The sequence below is a fragment of the Salvelinus alpinus genome, chromosome 27 (genome assembly GCF_045679555.1).
Source record: "Salvelinus alpinus chromosome 27, SLU_Salpinus.1, whole genome shotgun sequence".
In the NCBI taxonomy this organism is placed as follows: Eukaryota; Metazoa; Chordata; class Actinopteri; order Salmoniformes; family Salmonidae; genus Salvelinus; species Salvelinus alpinus.
Genome location: NC_092112.1, coordinates 44,187,254 through 44,206,959, shown reverse-complemented (window position 1 = coordinate 44,206,959; position 19,706 = coordinate 44,187,254). Strand labels below are relative to the sequence as shown.

The following is a 19,706-nucleotide window of genomic DNA, read 5'->3' as shown; positions in this document are numbered from 1 at the left end:
CTACAAGGAGGATAGAGAGCATATACACCTCCTTCTACAAGGAGGATAGAGAGCATATACACCTCCTTCTACAAGGAGGATAGAGAGCATATACACCTCCTTCTACAAGGAGGATAGAGAGCATATACACCTTCTTCTGCAAAGGCAGGAAGAAAACAAGAGTGTAAATCTATCCTTTATTTGTTTATTTGGATCCCCATTAGGTATTACATTACATTACTCTTCCTTGGGCCCACTATCAATATTTTTGTCTTCGGGTTACAGAAGAAGCACATCTGCACTGAGCCTTCCTCGATTTCTATTTTGCAACTCCACCCAAATACTGCACTTCGACTGTTATCCAAAAGTCACATTGGAAGCTATCAATGTGTTTGTTGACCCTGTCATTTTACACTAGCACTCCTTACATCGCTCTAGCAGATACTGGATCTCATAAAAAACTCAACAGATTAGATAAAAGCAAGTTCGTTCTGATCCTTAAATACAGTCTACCAAAATACTATAGAGCCTTGAAGATGTCATGTTAACCCTAACAGGAACTGAACTGCCCTAAACAAATCCCGGCTTGTTTGCTATTTTTCCACGGGGAGCAGCTAAGTGGTTTATTATTATTTATTCACATCAAACGTTCTGCCAGTTTCTGAGGGACTGGAGAACTCGCCCCAGACGAATGTGCCACCCTCACCCGCAAACTCAGAGGAATCTAGTGGTGACAGTGCTCCAAGTGTGTGTGTGTTTGTGTGGTTATGTGTTTGTGTGTAAGTGCTCAGCATGGCTACAGAAGGCCCTGCGTGGTGAGAGAGCCGAACCATCAAGGTTTACCCAGAATCATTCGGAAAGGCACCACTTGAGCCCCTGAATAGCCGCGCCGTGCCCGAATCCAACACGGAATAGTTTGGGCTGGAGCCCGCTCGCCGCGTTTTACCCGTGAACCCATAAACCACCTTTGCATTCACAAGATTCACAGCAGGGTTTCTGGGTTGTCTGATGTTTTCATTGGCTATATGTACAGTATACTGCTAAGGAAATGAACAACCAGTTCCATTCAAATGTAATGTTCCGGCCTGGATTTGGCTGGAAATAGATGTTCAATATTGTTAGTCCCCTAATCCCAACAAACTGCATGCCGAGTTTGGGGTTTGGGGTTCATTCAGGTGTTTTGAATGTGATAAAAATAGCCTTAATCACAAACAGACTGTGGTCACCCCCTCATTGTGGGGAGGGGTCTCTTATTTTAGGGAAGGGGTTTGATGACTGATGTCAGGGAGGAACCCCTTTTGTGGGAAGTACCAGGGCAGGGGAGGAAGCTGTGGCATAGGCTCTTATTCATCCTATGCTCACTTCAAACCCAGGATGATAAATAATATATGTCTATAAAGCCCTCTTGAAGTTGGTACTTGGTAAGGCTACATTTCACCGCTAGACAGTCTGCAAACACAAACTTCATATTCATCATATTCCTTTAAGTTTCAACAAATCCCTCGTTTTATAACTTCTTGACCTTTAACTTGTCTCCTTGCAACTTTAAGGCTTTAAAAAAGTGAAGAAAAAGGAAAAGATGACCCTGAAAGTGCAACCCTGAGGTAGCTGAGGACACTACTGTCAGCTACAGTTATTTTCAAAATCGGATCACCATGGTAACACCCCAGGTCAGGTTGTTTGTTGTCAGCGGTGACACTTACAGCATGTGACAGGAAGTCCTGGGAGTGAACGATTCTCTTGACGATCTCGGCCCCGCTGCCGTTGCCTAGGTGACCGGTGGACATGTTGTGGTGGGGGCAGTGCTTCAGGGTGTGGGCGCTCGCCACGATCTGACCCTGGATGGCAGCGCCAACTAGAGTACCCAGCACCTCCAGGGTCATACCTGCAATATAACACATTTATTACAGTATAAAGTACTCTCAAAACAGAATGACAGAATAGTGCCTGAATTTGATTGACAACGTAAGGTCTGTTTAATAGTGACCTACGATAGGCTGTGGCTGAGTCTCTCTCCTTCTGGTCCGTACTGAGGAACATGGTGAGGGCAGAGTAAGGCACATGGAAACACTGGGAAACACAGGAGAACCACAGAGGACATGATTGGATATGATTAGATATAGGACAGAGGGTCAGAGTCCATATAATTTCCACTTTTTGGGGATATTTTATGTTCCACTTAAGACGATGATTCACTGCAACATTAACTTTTAAGATCCTTAAGCTACAAATATACTTTTTTTTGCAAAGGCTGCGTCTCAATCCACCGCATCCGTTTATGCTGGCCTTCAGTGGTGGAAGGTAGGCGAGCTACAGGGGTGTTTGTCAGACCATGAGATGTCCCGAAAATCGGTCTTCTCGGGAAAACGTCTGTAGCATCTGAACTGTTCGGGCAACAAATTAATATGACCCCACTATGGAAAGGGGAGATTCTCATGAACAAGACGGTATTCTCCGTTTTGTGTCACGTGACTCATTTGAAGGTAACAGGTACCGGTAAAAATAAAAAAGTGAATTATGGAGGTAGTTTTGTGCCAACAAAAAAAGGGGCTAAATATGTGTCCAAAAAACACAAATATTTCCTTTGCTTTCTCCGAGACATAGAAAAGACACTTCAAAAATGTATTCCTTATGATAGATTTTTTGACTGTCTGTTTCGCCATTTATGAATGTGCATTCCATGTGTTTCAATGGGCTATAGTAGTAAAGGCCAAATTCAATATTTAATTATTTTTGTTTATATATACAGGGGTCCTAAAATTCCTAATCAAATAGCTACATGATCCATGGTATGACCATCTTAAAAACAATTCCATATGTTAGCTTAGTAGACACCCCCCCCCCCCCGTCTGTAAACCTCAGCTCTCTGTTTTCCTCTCAAGCTGCCCAGTAGAACAGTCAGCAACTATTCGCCTTCAACCCCAGCCTTTCTTCTCCTTTGTCATTTACACAACAGCTCAGTCAGCATTGTGGCCGAACGATGCAGCAACCGATCAACTGACCGAGCATCCAAAGAGACAACAGAAATAAACGCTGCCATGAAAGACTGTCCCAGCCCTTCTCCTTCTCTTCGGCCCAGGGCGGGATGGAGGGAAGGATGGATGGAGGGATGGCCAAGCATGTCATTTGTAGGGCCTTGTTGAAAAAATAAAAAATAATGTATATTCATTTGACCAGAGCTTTGCCTCAAGTAAAAGGATTGGTCATCAAATCATGATTGAATGATTACACTGGCCTGGTTTTTTTTATATTGTTACTACTGTAGGGCTTTAAAGTGATAGCAGCCGTTCGTTCTCAGTCTCTCACACACAAAGACAAGGAAGTGAAGCTAAAAGTGGTAACCAGCATTTACCCATCCAGCGGTCTCTGGCAGGGCCGAGCACATACTTATCAAGTAGTTAGAATGACATGTCATTATAGGCCATCACAATGTGGCTACGATGGGCAGTGGGCAACATGCTCTTTAGCATGTTAAAAAGAGAGCAGAGGAGAGGGAGAGAGAGAGCGCAGAGAGAGAGAGAGAGAGAGAGAGAGAGAGAGAGAGAGAGAGAGAGAGAGAGAGAGAGAGAGAGAGAGAGAGAGAGAGAGAGAGAGAGCGCAGAGAGAGAGAGAGAGAGAGAGAGAGAGAGAGAGAGAGAGAGAGAGAGAGAGAGAGAGAGAGAGAGAGAGAGAGAGAGAGAGAGAGAGAGAGAGAGAGAGAGAGAGAACGAGAAAAAGAGAGAGAAAGAATGGGAAAGGGTTTGAAGCTGTACCTTAGTAACAAAATAAACCTAAATAAACACACTTGTTTGAGGTGAACTATCAACAAGGTTTGGTTTTATGACATGTTGGCTCTGCTCACTATATTTTTGTGTTGGGTTCGGCAAGTCATCTCTGCTTATCCGTATCTTCTCTGGCAAATAAAAAGCTGTATCCAGGAACAATGGTAGGTGTATACTATGAGTAAACAAAGTCAGTGTTGAATAGTGTTAGATAAGATACTGTATCTGAGAATGAGGATGTGTAAATGGTTGTCCTTGTGGGCCAACACTTTTGTCGTAGGTAGCTGGCTGGTACTCACAGTGATGAGTGTCTGGTAGAGGCAGTAGAAGCCCAGGTACCACATGAAACGTCCGTTTGTGAAGGGAGGAACAAACCAAAGGTAGAAGTAGGAGACCACCACAAACGGAGTACAGCCCACCATCCTACAGAGAGAAAAAGGGAGGGCAGGGTTATTGTTCTCGTTGCATATCTTAATGGCCATTGTTTGAGCAAACATTTGAGTCGAATTTGGTATCTTTTTTTTATTGTGAAACTTTGGCCTCATTATAGGTTTGTGCAATTGATAAAGACATGGTAATTTACAGTGCCTTGCAAAAGTATTCGTCCCACTTGGCGTTTTTCCTATTTTGTTGCATTACAACCTGTAATTTAAATAGATTTTTATTTGGATTTCATGTAATGGACATACACAAAATAGTCCAAATTGGGGAAGTGAAATGAAAAAAAGAACTTGCTTTCCAAACAGGTCAGGGACAAAGTTGTGGAGAAGTACAGATCAGGGTTGGGTTATAAAAAAATATCTGAAACCTTGAACATCCCACGGAGCACCATTAAATCTAATATTAAAAAATGGAAAGAATATGGCACCACAACAAACCTGTCAAGAGAGGGCCGCCCACCAAAACTCACGGACCAGGCAAGGATGGCATTAATCAGAGAGGCAACAAAGATACCAATGATAACCCTGAAGGAGCTGCAAAGCTCCACAGCGGAGATTGGAGTATCTGTCCATAGGACCACTTTAAGCCGTACACTCCACAGAGCTGGATTTTACGAAAGAGTGGCCAGAAAAAAGGAATTGCCTAAAGAAAAAAATAAGCAAACACTTTTGGTGTTCGCAAAAAGACATGTGTGTCAAGCCCTGACCTGAGATATCTCTGTTTTCTTTATATTTTGGATAGGTCAGGGTGTGACTAGGGTGGATACGCTAGTTTTTGTATTGTCTAGGGGTTTGGATTGTCTAGGGTTTTTGTATGTCTAGGGTTTTGTAGGTCTAGGTATTTGTATGTTTATGGTGGCCTGATATGGTTCCCGATCTCGCCATCACGGTTGACAACTCCATTGTGTCCTCCTCCCAGAGTGCTAAGAACCTTGGCGTGATCCTGGACAACACCCTGTCGTTCTCAACTAACATCAAGGCGGTGACCCGTTCCTGTAGGTTCATGCTTTACAACATTCGCAGAGTACGACCCTGCCTCACGCAGGAAGCGGCGCAGGTCCTAATCCAGGCACTTGTCATCTCCCGTCTGGATTACTGCCATTCGCTGTTGGCTGGGCTCCCTGCCTGTGCCATTAAACCCCTACAACTCATCCAGAACGCCGCAGCCCGTCTGGTGTTCAACTTTCCCAAGTTCTCTCACGTCACCCCGCTCCTCCGCTCTCTCCACTGGCTTCCAGTTGAAGCTCGCATCCGCTACAAGACCATGGTGCTTGCCTACGGAGCTGTTAGGGGAACGGCACCTCCGTACCTTCAGGCTCTGATCAGGCCCTACACCCAAACAAGGGCACTGCGTTCATCCACCTCTGGCCTGCTCGCCTCCCTACCTCTGAGGAAGTACAGTTCCCGCTCAGCCCAGTCAAAACTGTTCGCTGCTCTGGCACCCCAATGGTGGAACAAACTCCCTCACGACGCCAGGTCAGCGGAGTCAATCACCACCTTCCGGAGACACCTGAAACCCCACCTCTTTAAGGAATACCTAGGATAGGAGAAAGTAATCCTTCTAACCCCCCCCCCCCCCTTAAAAGAGTTAGATGCACTATTGTAAAGTGGTTGTTCCACTGGATATCATAAGGTGAATGCACCAATTTGTAAGTCGCTCTGGATAAGAGCGTCTGCTAAATGACTTAAATGTAAATGTAATGTAAATGTTCCCAATCAGAGGCAGCTGTTTGTCGTTGTCTCTGATTGGGGATCATATTTAGGTAGCCATTTCCCTTTGGTGTTTGTGGGTTCTTGTTCTATGTTTAGTTGCCTGTTTGCACTACTCATATTAGCTTCACGTTTCGTTTTATTATTTTGTTAGTTTGTTCAGTGTTCATTCTTTAATAAATAAGAATGTACGCACACCACGCTGCGCCTTGGTCCGATTCATACGACGAACGTGACAGAAGAACCCACCATAAATGGACCAAGCAGCGTGTTCAGGAGGAATGGACCTGGGAGGAGATTTTGGATGGAGCAGGACCCTGGACACAGGCTGGGGAGTATCGCCTTCCGAAGGAGGAAATAGAGGCAGCAAAAGCGGAACGGCGATATTACGAGGAGTTATACCAACGAGGTAAGCCACAGAAACCCCAATAAAAAAAAATTGGGGGGGCCACATGGAGCAGTAAGCGGAGCCGAGGAGCGAACCAGAGCCAGCCAGGGAGTCGGATGAGGAGTTTGACGCAAGATTCCGGAGAGAGGTGCTAGCATTGAGAGCGCTGCAGAGCGGCGTGCTGGGGAGAGTGTGACTGGTCAGACATCGTGTTACGCAGTGATGCGCACGGTGTCTCCAGTTCGCATTCATAGCCCGGTGCGCTCTATTCCAGCTCTTTGCACTTGCCGGGCTCAAGTGAGCATCCAGCCAGGACGCATTGTGGCGGCACCCCGCATCAGACCTCCAGTGCACCTCCACAGTCCAGTACGTCCTGTTCCTGCTCCTTGCACTCGCCCTGAGGTGCGTGTCCTCAGCCCGGTACCACCAGTGCCGGCACCACGCATCAGACCCCCATTGCGCCTCCACAGTCCAGTACGTCCTGTGCCTCTTCCCCGCACTCGTCCTGAGGTGCGTGTCCTCAGCCCGGTACCACCAGTTCCGGCACCACGCATCAGGCATCCAGTGCGCTTCCACAGTCCAGTACGGCCTGTGCCTCTTCCTCGCACTGAGGTGCATGTCCTCAGCCCGGTACCACCAGTTCCGGCACCACGCATCAGGCCTCCAGTGCTCTTCCACAGTCCAGAACGGCCTGTGCCTCTTCCCCGCACTCGCCCTGAGGTGCGTGTCCTCAGCCCGGTACCACCAGTTCCGGTACCATGCATCAAGCTTCCAGTGTGCTTCCACAGACCAGAGCTTCCGGCGACAGTTCCCAGTCCAGAGCTTCTGGCGACAGTACCGTCCAGAGCTTCCGGCGACAGTACCCAGTCCAGAGCTTCCGGCGACAGTACCCAGTCCAGAGCTTCTAGCGACAGTACCCAGTCCAGAGCTTCCGGCGACGTTTCACAGTCCGGAACCTCCAACGACGGGTCACAGTCCGGAACCTCCAGCGACGATCCCCAGTCCGGAGCCTCCAGCGACGATCCCCAGTCCGGAGCCTCCAGCGACGATCCCCAGTCCGGAGTCTCCAGCGACGATCCCCAGTCTGGAGCCTCCAGCGACGATCCCCAGTCCGGAGCCTCCAGCGACGATCCCCAGTCCGGAGCCTCCAGCGACGGTCCCCAGTCCGGGGTCTCCAGCGACGGTCCCCAGTCCGGGGCCTCCAGCGACGAACCCCAGTCCGGGGCCTCCAGCGACGATCCCCAGTCCGGGGTTTCCCAGCGACGGTCCCCAGTCCGGGGCCTCCAGCGATGATCCCCAGTCCAGGGTTTCCCAGCGACGGTCCCCAGTCCGGGGTCTCCGGCGACGGTCCCCAGTCCGGGGCCTCCGGCGATGATCCGCAGGATCCATGGCCCGGAGCCTCCAGAGAGGATCCAAGATCTGGAGCCTCCAGCGACGGTTCCCAATCCGGATCCTCCAGCGACGGTTCCCAGTCCGGAGCCTGCAGCGACGGTTTCCAGTCCAGAGCCTCCAGTGAGGGTTGCTAGTCCAGAGCCTCCTGCGAGGGTTCCCAGTCCAGAGCCTCCTACGAGGGTTCCCAGTCCCGTCGCCTTCAGCGAGGGTTCCCAATCCGGAGTCCCCGGCGACGATCCACGGTCCGGAGTCCCCGGCGCGACGATCCACGGTCCGGAGCCTCCGGCGACGATCTACGGTCTGTAGTCCCCGGCCACGATCCACGGTCCGGAGCCTCCGGCGACAATCCACGGTCCGGTTCCTCCGGCGACAATCCACAATCCGGAGTCCCCGGCGACGATCCACGGTCCGGTTCCTCCGGAGACGATCCACGGTCCGGAGTCTCCGGAAACGATCCACGGCACGGAGTCTCCGGCGACAATCCGCGGTCTGGAGCTTCCGGCGACGATCTACGGTCCGGTTCCTCCGGCAACGATCCACGGTCCGGAGCCTCCGGCGACGATCCACGGTCCGGTTCCACAGAAGCGGTTGGATCCGCGAGCAGAGCGAGGTCTACGTCCCGAACCGGAGCCGCCACCGAGGCTAGATGCCCACCCGGACCCTCCCCCATAGAGTCAGGTTTTGCGGCCGGAGTCCGCACCTTTGGGGGGGTACTGTCACGCCCTGACCTACCTTAGAGAGCCTTTTAATTCTCTATTTTGGTTAGGTCAGGGTGTGACTAGGGTGGGTACTCTAGTTTTTTTATTTCTATGTTGGCCTGGTATGGTTCCCAATTAGAGGCAGCTGTCTATCGTTGTCTCTGATTGGGGATCATATTTAGGCAGCCTTTTCCCACCTGTTGTTTGTGGGATCTTGTTTTGTATTGTTGCTTTTTAGCCGTACAAAACTGAACGTTTTGTTTGTTACTCTTTCTTGTTTTTTGCCGGTTATCATAATAAAAACGCTGCATCTTGGTCCGACCATCCTTCCAACAACGATCGTTACAGATACAAACCCCCCAAAAATCTATTTTAATTCCAGGTTGTAAAGCAACAAAGTAGGAAAAATGCCAAGGGGGTGAATACTTTCGCAAGCCACTGTATCTCAACAGGCTAGTTTAGACAACTATGTATAAAAGCCTGTAAACCTGTTAGGCCAGTAATAGATTGATGGTGTGTGGGCTGTGGGCTGTTTTGGGAGAGATGGATTGGGTGTTTGTGACTCTGAAGGTATCTGTTCTGAGTTAGTGTGGTGGCACAGTGGGAGAACAGGAAGATGCACTATGCCACAGGATCGCTAACCCGCATGATCATGAGCTTTATTCAGGCACGCACACACACACACACACACAGGCATCTCAGGACAGAATGAATATTTTGCATTGTGCAGTTTGGAGGATGTGGGGAGCTGTGTTGTCTATGTATAATTCATCCAGATACAACTGGTACATACTGTATCATTAGAGAGAGAGAGAGAGAGAGAGAGAGAGAGAGAGAGAGAGAGAGAGAGAGAGAGAGAGAGAGAGAGAGAGAGAGAGAGAGAGAGAGAGAGGGAGAGAGAGAGAGAGAGAGAGAGAGAGAGAGAGAGAGAGAGAGAGAGAGAGAGTGGGGAGGTTGTGGACTAGTGCACTTTCCTCCAGTCATCAATGACTATCTCATCTATAACCACTGAGTTATACACGAATAGGCTCTAATTCTTTCCCACTAAAGCAACAAAGACTAGGAGCCAAAGACGGACACCCAAAAAACGGAGCTATATCTTAGGTTAATCTGATAACATCTACTGAGTATCTGTACATCACAGAGTTCACACTTAGGAAAACATCCTTATCATAAAGACTCAAGTCCAACCACTGCTCTGCAGCTGTAGTGTCAACTAAGTACATATAGTTAACACAACTAAGTACATATAGTTAACACAACTAAGTACATATAGTTAACACAACTAAGCAAGTTTTTGCTAGCTCAACCACATCCTCTACGCACCACTCCAAAATAGCCACAGTCGTGTTGTTTTGGTGACGACGGCAAAACGTTTCCACAATGGACCTGAACTCTAACCTTTGACCCGATAGGACCCCAAGGTGTTTGACCCCCATCCACATACTAAACCCCACACCCTCTGCTCCAGTTGCCCTCACTCCAGACCTGTCCTGCCCTAGAATTCAGTTCAACTAATAATAGATAGAAAGTAAATTGCATGGATTTTTTCCCTATTAATAATGTAAAATTAGCAGCTGTACAGAAAGACTCATGTGAAGGCCAAATTACAGAGGAGGAACTTATTGATGCAATTAAAGCCTTTAAGTCTGGGAAAACTCCAGGGCTGGATGGCATACCAGTGGAGGTATACCAAACCTTTTTGATGTACTCAGAGGACCGTTATAAGCATGTTTTAACCACTCCTATAAAAATGGTAGATTATCAGATACTCAACAAGAAGGTCTGATTTCATTATTACTGAAACAGGACACAAGTGGTAAATATATATAAGATCCAGTTCATTTAAAAAAAAATCGGAGACCCCTTACACTTCAGTGTTGTGATTGTGATGCAAACATTCTAGCAGAATGCATAGCGCATCGAATTAGAAAGGTATTGTTGGATATTATTCATCCTTTTTTTTTACATGGACGATACATTGGAGATAATATAAGACAAGTACTGGAAACAATAGAACAATATGAAAAATCTGGGTAACCAGGCCTGCTATTCATTGCTGACACTGAAAAGGATACAAGTACAACTGGAATTTATATATAAATGCCTGGAATATTTCAATTTTGGAGAATCTCTTATACAATGGGTTAAAGTCATGTATAGTAACCCTAGGTGTAAAAGAGTAAATAATGGCTATTTCTCAGAAAGTATTAAACTGTCAAGAGAAGTTAAACAAGGTTGTCCGCTATCGGCATATCTATTTATTATGGCCATCGATATGTTAGCTATTAAAATCAGATCCAACAATAATATCAAGGGGCTGGAAATCCAGGGCCTAAAAACAAAGGTGTCATTGTACGCTGATGATTCATTTAAATGCACAATTTGGATCCCTCCACAGCCTCATAGAGGATCTAGATACTTTCCCTAACCTCTCTGGATTGAAACCAAATTATGATATTACGTATTGGACCACTAAAGAATACAACTTTTACATTACCATGTAGTTTACCAATTAAATGGTTTGACGGTGATGTGGACATACTCGGTATTCATATCCCGAAAGAAAGAAATTATCTCACTACAACACATTTTCATAGAAAGTTACCATGGAAAGGAAAATATCTGTCTATTTGTGGAAAAATTACACAGATTTACTCTTTAGTCATATCCCAGATTACCTATTTGCTTATGGTTTTGCCTACACCTAGCGACCTGTTTTTTAAATTATATGAGCAAACAATTTTCAATTTTATTTGGAACGGCAAGCCACACAAAATTAAACGGGCATATTTATATAATGAATATGAACTCGGAGGGAAGAAATTATTAAATATTAATGCATTAGACCTCTCACTAAAGGCTTCAGTCATACAAAAGTTATACTTAAATCCAAACTGGTTATCTAACAGATTAGTAAGAATGTCTCATCCCATGTTCCAGAATGGCCTTTTTCCCTTTATTCAGATTACAACCTCTCACCTTCGGTTATTTGAAAATGAAATCATCTCTAAAATATCGCTATTTAAAAAAAAAAAAGCTAGAGAAAGTTGGTTGCAATTTCAGTTTAATCCACCAGAAAAGACAGAACAACTAATACAAAAAATATTATGGCTTAACTGAAATATACTATTTGTTTAATAATATACATGTTTTTTAAAAGATTTTTTATAAAGAAAATAAAATATTTAAAAAAGGTAAAAATCTTTGTCAATGATATCATAAATAGGACTGGTAGAGTTATGTACCACATGCAGCTAACAAAAATATATGGAAATGTCTGCTCTACCTGTAACGGCTGTCATATTCTTCCTCCTCCTCGGACGAGGAGAGGCGAGAAGGATCGGACCAATACGCGGAGTGGGTAGTGCTCATGATGATTTATTATATCGAAACTGAACACTAACATGAAACAAAATAACAAATAGAATACAACCGAAAACAGTCCCGTGTGGCACGAATACTAACACGAAAGACAAACACCCACAAAACACACGTGAAACCCCGGCTGCCTTAGTATGATTCTCAATCAGGGACAACGATTGACAGCTGCCTCTGATTGAGAATCATACCAGGCCGAACACAAAATCCCAACCTAGAAAATCACACATAGACAAACCCACCCAACTCACGCCCTGACCAACTAAATAAATACAAGACAAAGGAAAACAGGTCAGGAACGTGACAGAACCCCCCCCCTTAAGGTACGAACTCCGGGCGCACCACCATAAACTCTAGGGGAGGGTCTGGGTGGGCGTCTGTCCACGGTGGCGGCTCTGGCGCTGGTCGTGGTCCCCACCCCACCATAGTCAATCCCCGCTTCCGTGGCCTCCTCCCAATGGCCACCCTCCATATAAACCCCATTGGATTAAAGGGCAGCACCGGACTAAGGGGCAGCTCCGGACTGAGGGGCAGCACCGGACTGAGGGGCAGCACCGGACTGAGGGGCAGCACCGGACTGACAGATGGTTCTGGCGGATCCTGGCTGGCTGGCGGATCCTGGCTGGCTGGCTCTGGCGGATCCTGGCTGGCGGCCCTGGCGGATCCTGGCTGGCGGCCCTGGCGGATCCTGGCTGGCTGGCCCTGGCGGATCCTAGCTGGCTGGCCCTGGCGGATCCTAGCTGGCTGGCCCTGGCGGATCCTGGCTGGCTGGCCCTGGCGGATCCTGGCTGGCTGGCTCTGGCGGATCCTGGCTGGACGGCTCTGGCGGATCCTGGCTGGACGGCTCTGGCTGCTCATGGCTGGACGGCTCTGGCTGGACGGCTCTGGCTGCTCATGGCTGGACGGCTCTGGCTGCTCATGGCTGGCTGACGGCTCTTGCTGCTCATGGCTGGTCAGCTCTGGCGGATCCTGGCTGGCCGGCTCTGGCGGATCCTGGCTGGCTGGCACTGGCGGATCCTGGCTGGCTGACGGCACTGGCTGCTCCTGTCTGGCGGACGGCACTGGCTGCTCCTGTCTGGCTGACGGTACTGGCTGCTCCTGTCTGGCGGACGGTACTGGCTGCTCCTGTCTGGCGGACGGTACTGGCTGCTCCTGTCTGGCGGACGGTACTGGCTGCTCCTGTCTGGCGGACGGCACTGGCTGCTCCTGTCTGGCGGACGGCACTGGCTGCTCCTGTCTGGCGGACGGCACTGACTGCTCCTGTCTGGCGGACGGCACTGACTGCTCCTGTCTGGCGGACGGCTCTAGCGGCTCGGGACAGACGGGCAGCTCTGACGGCTCGGGACAGACGGGCAGCTCTGGCGGCTCGGGACAGACGGGCAGCTCTGACGGCTCGGGACAGACGGGCAGCTCTGACGGCTCGGGACAGACGGGCAGCTCTGACGGCTCGGGACAGACGGGCAGCTCTGACGGCTCGGGACAGACGGGCAGCTCTGACGGCTCGGGACAGACGGGCAGCTCAGACAGCGCTGGGCAGGCAGACAGCTCAGACAGCGCTGGGCAGGCAGACAGCTCAAACAGCGCTGGGCAGGCAGGCAGCTCAAACAGCGCTGGGTAGATGAGAGCAACCGGAGAGAGAACCCTGACTCTCGGGCTCCCAACCGCATCGCCGCGCTGCCTCCTCACACCAGCGCCTTTCTGCCTTCGCTGCCTCCAACTCCGCCTTGGGACGGCGATATTCCCCTGGCTGAGCCCAGGGTCCCTTGCCGTCCAGGATCTCCTCCCAAGTCCATGAGTCCTGTGTCTTCGGTCTCTGCTGCTGCTGTCTGTTCCCACTCTGCTTGATCCTTTTTTGGTGGGTGTTTCTGTAACGGCTGTCATATTCTTCCTCCTCCTCGGACGAGGAGAGGCGAGAAGGATCGGACCAATACGCGGAGTGGGTAGTGCTCATGATGATTTATTATATCGAAACTGAACACTAACATGAAACAAAATAACAAATAGAATACAACCGAAAACAGTCCCGTGTGGCACGAATACTAACACGAAAGACAAACACCCACAAAACACATGTGAAACCCCGGCTGCCTTAGTATGATTCTCAATCAGGGACAACGATTGACAGCTGCCTCTGATTGAGAATCATACCAGGCCGAACACAAAATCCCAACCTAGAAAATCACACATAGACAAACCCACCCAACTCATGCCCTGACCAACTAAATATATACAAGACAAAGGAAAACAGGTCAGGAACGTGACACTACCCAAAATTACAACCAACTAATTGCAGCATTACTGCAAAAATGGAACAAGCAAGTGGAGGGGGAGTAAGGTCTGTCGGCACGGCATAAAAAAAAATGTATTAAAAAAAAAAGTATAACAGTTTCATTTAAGGACCAAAAAATTGACAGCTGTGCCATACAGAATCCAAAATAGTTGGGAAGAGATTTTTGATGTACCGATTCCAAAACACATGGTTTATGAACTGAAATGCAAAATGATGCTGGATTCAAAACTTAGAATTTAAAAATGTAACTTATTATATGGCTGAAGAATTGCAACATTTACCTGGAGCTAACTCTGCAAATAGCTTTGCTGGGTTATTTGAAAAGTCATAGTCAATCAATCAATAATATAATTGTCACGCCCTGACTTTAGTTCCTTTTTTATGTCTCTATTTTGGTTTGGTCAGGGCGTGAGTTGGGGTGGGCATTCTATGTTTTTTTCCCTATGTTTTCTATTTCTATGTGTTTGGCCTGGTATGGTTCCCAATCAGAGGCAGCGGTCTATCGTTGTCTCTGATTGAGAACCATACTTAGGTAGCCTTTTCCCACCTGGTGTTTGTGGGTAGTTGTTTCCTGTTTTGTGTTGTTGCACCTTTCAGGACTGTTTCGATTTTCGTTTCTTACATTCACTTTGTTATTTTGAATTTTCGTGTTCAGTTATAATAAATTAACATGGACACTTACCACGCTGCGTTTTGGTTCGATCTTTCCTGTTCCTCAGATGAAGAAGATCGTTACAATAATAATTTTTTTTTTTGCTAAAAGTATCTTTAATTTACAATCTGTAGAAACTATGAGAATAGAAAGGTTCAGAACTTTTGTGAAAAATCACAACACAGTTGAAAATATATGGCAAATATACAGTAAATAAAAACTGGCTGGTGTTAAGAGATAGATGGGAGGGGTTTTGTGGGGCTGAAGGGTGGGACTAAAAACAACAAGATAACTCATGTAAAATATACTGTGTCATTAAAATGTATATAGGTTCAGAACTTTTGTGAAACAGCACAGTTAAAAGTATATGGCAAATAGAAATCAAACTGGATGGTCTTCAGAGACAGATGGGAGGGGGTTGAGGGTAGCTGAAGGCTGGGATTAAAAACAAACAAAAGATAACTAATGTAAAATACATTGTGCCCGTAAAATGTATATAGGACGTATAACCTGGAAGTAGAAGCCCTAAGTGTTGTTGTCCTTTAGTTTACTCCAATTAGGGGAGGGGTGGTAGGGTTAGGGGAAAATAATAAAATGAAATATATATTTTTTAAATATACAGTCAAAAGTTTGGACACACCTACTCATTCCAGAGTTTTTCTTTGTTTTTACTATTTTCTACATTGTAGAAAATATTTATATCTGCAATATTAAAGCTGATCTACCCCCCCAAAAAAATACAAATAAAAGAACAGATAGAAAGAGGGATTATAGAGAAAGCGAGAGATAGAGAACTGAGAGAAAGCAGGAGAACGAGGTAGAGAGGGGACAGAGAGAAAAAGAGAGAAAGAGGTAGAGAGAGGTAGAGAGTGGTGAGTTCTGGTACAGTCCAGCTCTCCCTGTGACACAGAGGCCTGTCCTTAGTGATTGTTCAGCCACACAAAGAGAGTGACAGGGCTGCCTAGCACTGGGGCTGGGGTTGGGCCTGCTGCTGTATAGGCTGGTCATGGGAGGGTTGAAAAGGCACAGTGACTGAATGGAACAGTTATAATGTTAGAATAGACTGTTAGAATGTTCTGTAAGATGGCTCACAGGATGGGTAGTAAAATAATCCAATGGGAGTTTTTCGAAAAGGGAAGTAGGGCAAAACACATGCACCCAGGCAGACACACACAGAGACTGAGACCAAAGCAAGGAGGGGATTTCAGCTCCATCACACTCTCAGAAATGGTGAGTGAAATGTCACAGTTTTATCTAAACGTTCCTCTCTGTTGGCATGGCGGGCTCTAACATAACAAACACAGTAGTACCCAGGGGTACCAACCGGGCACAGCCACAAACCGCTCAGGACACACACACACAACCGGGCACAGCCCCGGTGTTCTGCCACAAACTGCTCAGGACATAGATACTGATCCCTTCCTGTCTGTCTGATGATGTCACAGCCCAGGTCCAGGGGACTTCCTGTCTGACAGTTAGAGGGGGTTTCCCTCAGGAGTTAACTAGAGGGAGGGTCTGGCTTTCTCACGGTGCTGATGATCATCATACACACACAACCGGGCAGGGCCACAGTGTTCTGCCACAAAAACACTCAGGACACACACACACAGACACATACACACATACAGTGGTAATCAAATCAGTAATGCTGTGATCTGGTCTCTCTAGCCTGTCAGCTTGTCAGTAATCTATGGCGTATAAAGCTTATACATCACTACCTCAGTCACATCAGAATCAGCACTAAGTACTCAACCAGTACTTATTGTAAGTGAGTCGTGTCAAGCCAGTACGTTTACACAGCTTTGAGCTGACATACACACACACACACACACACACACACACACACACACACACACACACACACACACACACACACACACACACACACACACACACACACACACACACACACACACACACACACACACACACACACACACACACACACACACAAACACACTTTAGAGCTGACACCTAGGGTTACGGTTAAGTTTGATGTGGTGCTTTTGGTAAACACTCTCTGCAGGTCTACAGTTATAAGGATACAGCTGTGGAATACAAATATAAAATAAAAATGTATTCGTCACATGCACTGAATACAACAGGTATAGACTTAACCGTGAAATGCTTGCTAACGAGCCCTTCCCAACGATGCGGATTTAAACAATAATATTAGTTTTTTAAATAGTAACACAAGAAGAATAAAATACATATACAGTGGCAAGAAAAAGTATGTGAACCCTTTGGAAATGCCTGGATTTCTGCATAAATTGGTCTTAAAATGTGATCTGTTCTTCATCTAGGTCACAACAATAGACAAACACAGTCTGCTTAAACCAATAACACACAAACAATTATACATTTTCATGTCTTTATTGAACACACTGTGTAAACATTCACAGCGCAGGGTGGGAAAAGTATGTGAACCCTTGGATTTAATAACTGGTTGACCCTCCTTTGGCAGCAATAACCTCAACCAAACGTTTTCTGTAGTTGCGGATCAGACCTGCACAACGGTCAGGAGGAATTTTGGACCATTCCTCTTTACAAAACTGTTTCAGTTCAGCAATATTCTCGGGATGTCTGGTGTGAACCGCCCTCTTGAGGTCATGCCATAGCATCTCAATTGGGTTGAGGTCAGGACTGACTGGGCTACTACAGAAGGTGTATTTTCTTCTGTTCAAACCATTCTGTTGTTGATTTACTTCTGTGTTTTGGTTCGTTGTCCTGTTGCATCACCTAACTTCTGTTGAGCTTCAATTGGTGAACAGATAGCCTTACATTCTCCTGCAAAATGTCTTGATAAACTTGGGAATTCATTTTTCCGCCGATGATAGCAAGCTGTCCAGTCCCTGAGGCAGCAAAGCAGCCCCAAACCATGATGCTCCCTCCACCATACTTTACAGTTGAGATGAGGTTTTGATGTTGGTGTGCTGTGCCTTTTTTTCTCCACACATAGTGTTGTGTGTTCCTTCCAAACAACTCAACTGGAGTTCATCTGTCCACAGAATATTTGGCCAGTAGCGCTGTGGAACATCCAGGGGCACTTTTGCAAACTTCAGACGTGCAGCAATGGTGTTCATGGGCGTGGTGTCCGCCCATGAACACCATTCTTGTTTAGTGTTTTACGTATCGTAGACTCGTCAACAGAGATGTTATCATGTTCCAGAGATTTCTGTAAGTCTTTAGCTGACACTCTAGGATTCTTCTTAACCTCATTGAGCATTCTGCGCTGTGCTCTTGCAGGATGTCTTTGCAGGACGGCCACTTCTAGAGAGAGTAACAACAGTGCTGAACTTTCTCCATTTATAGACAATTTGTCTTACCATGGACTGATGAACATCAAGGTTTTTAGAGATACTTTTGTAACCCTTTCCAGCATTATGCAAGTCAACAATTTAAAATCTTAGGTCTTCTGAGATCTCTTTTGTTCTCTTTTGTTCGAGGCATGGTTCACATCAGGCAATGCTTCTTGTGAATAGTAAACTCAAATTTGGTGTTTTTTACAGGGCAAGGCAGCTCTAACCAACATCTCCAATCTCGTATCATTGATTGGACTCCAGGTTAGTTGACTCCTGACTCCACTTAGCTTTTGGAAAAGTCATTAGCCTAGGGGTTCACATACTTTTTCCAACCTACACTGTGAATGTTTAAATGATGTATTCAATATAGACAAGAAAATCACAATAATATGCATGTTATTAGTTTAAGCACACTATATTTGTCTATTGTTGTGACTTAGATGAAGATCAGATCAAATTTGATGACCAATTTATTTAGAAATCCAGGTATTTCCAAAGGACTCACATACTTTTTCTTGCCACTGTATATACAGGGAGTAACAGTACAGAGGCGATGTGCAGGGGTACGAGGTATTTGAGGTAGATATGTACATGAAGGCAGGGTGAAGTGATAGATAATAGATAATAATACGAGTAAAAAGTGTGTGTGTGTGTGTGTGTGTTTATGTGTCTGTCTCTCTGTGTCTGTGTGTGTGTGTGTGTGTGTGTGTGTGTGTGTGTGTGTGTGTGTGTGTGTGTGTGTGTGTGTGTGTGTGTGTGTGTGTGTGTGTGTGTGTGTGTGTGTGTGTGTGTGTGTGTGTGTGTGTGTGTGTGTGTGTGAGAGAGTGTCAGTGTAGTGTAGTGTAAGTCGTTGTTGTCGTTGTGTCCTCCTCCCAGAGTGCTAAGAACCTTGGCGTGATCCTGGACAACACCCTGTCGTTCTCAACTAACATCAAGGCGGTGACCCGTTCCTGTAGGTTCATGCTCTACAACATTCGCAGAGTACGACCCTGCCTCACGCAGGAAGCGGCGCAGGTCCTAATCCAGGCACTTGTCATCTCCCGTCTGGATTACTGCAACTCGCTGTTGGCTGGGCTCCCTGCCTGTGCCATTAAACCCCTACAACTCATCCAGAACGCCGCAGCCCGTCTGGTGTTCAACTTTCCCAAGTTCTCTCACGTCACCCCGCTCCTCCGCTCTCTCCACTGGCTTCCAGTTGAAGCTCGCATCCGCTACAAGACCATGGTGCTTGCCTACGGAGCTGTGAGGGGAACGGCACCTCCGTACCTTCAGGCTCTGATCAGGCCCTACACCCAAACAAGGGCACTGCGTTCATCCACCTCTGGCCTGCTCGCCTCCCTACCTCTGAGGAAGTACAGTTCCCGCTCAGCCCAGTCAAAACTGTTCGCTGCTCTGGCACCCCAATGGTGGAACAAACTCCCTCACGACGCCAGGTCAGCGGAGTCAATCACCACCTTCCGGAGACACCTGAAACCCCACCTCTTTAAGGAATACCTAGGATAGGATAAAGTAATCCTTCTAACCCCCCCCCCTTAAAAGAGTTAGATGCACTATTGTAAAATGGTTGTTCCACTGGATATCATAAGGTGAATGCACCAATTTGTAAGTCGCTCTGGATAAGAGCGTCTGCTAAATGACTTAAATGTAAATGTAAATGTAGTGTGTGTGAGTGTGTATGTAGTGTGTATATACTGTATAGTATTGTGAGTGTGC

At 46.8% G+C, this 19,706-nt stretch overlaps 1 protein-coding gene across 1 annotated transcript in view; it reads right to left on the bottom strand.

Moving 5' to 3' along the window:
- The window catches only part of LOC139556622 (sphingosine-1-phosphate transporter MFSD2B-like), a 46,025-nt gene that overhangs the window by 16,033 nt on the left and 10,286 nt on the right, over window positions 1-19,706 (bottom strand). Inside the window, exons 7-9 of the mRNA XM_071370794.1 lie at window positions 4,040-4,163; window positions 1,971-2,049; window positions 1,683-1,864 (exon numbers count right to left, since the gene is read on the bottom strand). Coding sequence (XP_071226895.1) covers window positions 1,683-1,864; window positions 1,971-2,049; window positions 4,040-4,163 — 385 coding nt within the window. The remainder of the gene's footprint in view (window positions 1-1,682; window positions 1,865-1,970; window positions 2,050-4,039; window positions 4,164-19,706) is intronic.